The sequence below is a fragment of the Pteropus alecto genome, unplaced genomic scaffold, assembly GCF_000325575.1.
Source record: "Pteropus alecto unplaced genomic scaffold, ASM32557v1 scaffold196, whole genome shotgun sequence".
Taxonomy (NCBI): domain Eukaryota; kingdom Metazoa; phylum Chordata; class Mammalia; order Chiroptera; family Pteropodidae; genus Pteropus; species Pteropus alecto.
In genome coordinates, this window is record NW_006439717.1 from 1,463,757 (window position 1) to 1,466,380 (window position 2,624).

Below are 2,624 nucleotides of genomic sequence, written 5' to 3' on the forward strand. Positions count from 1 at the left end.
GGTGGAGGGCAGGTGTGTAGTGGGAGGCTGGTAAAGAACATGAAGGAAAGAGAGCTATAAAGCCTTTGGGGCTGCCATTGGAGAGAACCCAGTTAAGGGTTAAGAGGATGCATAGGAACCCCACTGGTGCCTCCAGAACTAATTCCAGAAGAGACTAAGTGTGTCAAAAGGAGAGGAAAAGGTCAGGCTGAGGGAAAAAGCTCTAGGTTGAAGCAGTGTATGATCTTACAGCCATTCCTGGAACTGTCCCAATCCACGGTTATGAGGCTGTAGGGCTGCTAAAAAAAAAAAAAAAAAGAGGGCAAGAAGAGGACAAATTCTATCAAATTCTATCGGCAGAACATTATCTGAGGCCTGGGGGAAGCTAGGGGACGGAGTCTTCCAGAGAGGCTGGAAGCAGAGGGTAACCAGCTCATGGTAGCACTTGCATAATTTTCTTTCTACCCTGGAGTCTCCTTTAGCTGATTTCTGATTCCTGACGGGGGGCCTGCGGTGTTGAGTAGAGGACAGTACAGGCCTTGGCTCTAGAACTTTCAGACAAACATGGAGTATGGACTTATAAGCTACAGGATTTGACAGGCGACACACTGGCTAGGCTGCATTCTCAAAATACCCTCCATTCTCCTGTCTATAGTGGGCATTGGAAATCCCACTCTTAGAGACCTACCCCTTTGGGTGTGGGGAAGGCTTTTAAATATTCTTTATAACGGCGGAAATATCCCTGGGTGGGGCAGCAATGATGGTGAATTAAGAGTAAGCTCAGATGGAACAAGACTTGGGGCATGCTCCAGAGGTGCTGGGCTTACCAAAGTGAATGGACCTAAAGATGAACTCTGGAGTGCTCTCATTTTTGCCCATTGTTGGTCTTACGTCAATCCCTGATCCCCAGGAGGCCTTATTTGGGCTGTTTTGGTTCCTGAATAGGCAGTGAGTTATTTGAACTGTATACATCCCATGGTTTTGTCTAATGGTTTGGGGCCTTAAGATGCAAGGGCTGAGGGGCAGGGCTGGTAGACAGTTATGTAGCTCATCTCAATCTTAGGTTGTCCTCCAACTTTCAAAGCCCAAAGTTCCAGGCCCAGTCTTTCATTCTGGACTTTAATCGGGTGACACGCACATTGCGTTGGCATCAGTAGGCGTCACCTGGAACTGGACTTGTGCCTGATTCACCCAGGAAGTTGAACCCAGGCAGCAGAACAAACACCACTAAGCAGCTCCTGTGAGGCATGGAGTGAGAGATTGTTTGGCTGAAGAGACTGCGATTTGTTTGCTTTGTTCTCCTCTCTCCCATCCCCCCTTGCCACACTCCCTCATTCCTTTCTCTCTCCCCATCTCTAGGTCAGGGATTGTGTGGGCCTTTTCCAGATGACTGGAGAAGCCTTTTTAATTAAAAAAAAAATTGTGTGTGTGTGTGTGTGTGTGTGTGTGTGTAAAGGTGATTCCTGAGGAAGAGACTCGGGAGTTGAAAGGGGAACAAAAGGAGCTGATAAAGGGGTATAGCAGGAGCTTCTGGGAGGGGAGGACAGAGAGGGAACTGGTTGGGATGGAGATTAGAGGGAACAAAGAGGTCAGAGATCTCTGCCCCCACCCCCACCCTGGGGTGCCACCTGTCTATAGTTTAGGCAGGTCCTGTTCTTCTGGGACAGACCTTCAGCTTGACCTCGCTTTCTGCGTTCATGGCTAGTTTGTTTTTGTCACTAATTGGTAGACACTCAAGATTATTAAATTTAGCTTCAAGTCCTTTCCCCCCTCCCTAATATAAATGTAAAACAGCGTGGGAATCCCCTTTCAGAGGAAGCAACGGTTTAGCTTTAAGAGAAACGGAAGGGAAGAAGAGGGCGCTGACTCAGATCCTCCGACCATTGGCTCCTGGAGGGGATCCCATCTCAGGGATTGGCCTTGGCAGAGTCCGCCTCCTCTTGTGATTGGCTCCTCCAGGTATATATAAGTGGGCTGTGCTGGCTTCAGTCGGAGCGAGGTAAGGAATTTGCCTGGTAGTGTGTGCTGAGACGCACGGGGCGCAACCCTCTCCTCTCTGAACCCGAGTCCAAGTCCCGGGGAGGCTGCAGCCATGAAGGAAAGACGGGCCCCACAGCCAGTCGTGGCCAGATGTAAGCTCGTTCTGGTGGGGGATGTGCAGTGTGGGAAGACAGCGATGTTACAGGTGTTAGCGAAGGACTGCTATCCCGAGGTGAGCTGCCCGCCCGCCCCCTGGCCAGCTTTTCTCCTTGCCCACCTGCCCGGGGCGGGGGGGTAGATCCCCAGCTGCCAGGGAAGCTCTCTCTCTCCACCCCACCCCAACCCATTCTCAGCCGCTTTCTGGCTGGAGGACCGCCCTACCTTAGCTTCCCTTGAGACCTGTTCCACTTCTGCCGCCCCGCTGGCTCCTCCTCACCTCTTCACCCATAGGCGCCGATCAAATCCCCTCCTATCTCCCCTTTATCCTGGAGTCTGCTCTCTGGACAAGGGCTGGAGGCATTTGAGAAGCTGGAGTTTCTTGACGCAGTACCTGCCCATTCTTTCACCCCAACCTCAAAGGTTGGGTAGGCATGGCCCTAGGCAGGCTCCTGCTGCCCCTTTCTGTTGTTCTGCTGATCCAGGGGGCTTGGGTGGGTGAGTGGGGG

General features: G+C 51.8%; 1 protein-coding gene across 1 annotated transcript in view; it reads left to right on the forward strand.

Annotated features, from left to right (window-relative positions):
- Positions 1–1,966: 1,966 nt before the first annotated feature.
- Positions 1,967–2,624, forward strand: part of RND1 (Rho family GTPase 1) — a 6,653-nt gene continuing 5,995 nt past the window's right edge. The window contains exon 1 of the mRNA XM_006916825.1: positions 1,967–2,191. Within this exon, the coding sequence (XP_006916887.1) occupies positions 2,072–2,191 (120 nt within the window). The 5' untranslated portion in view covers positions 1,967–2,071. The remainder of the gene's footprint in view (positions 2,192–2,624) is intronic.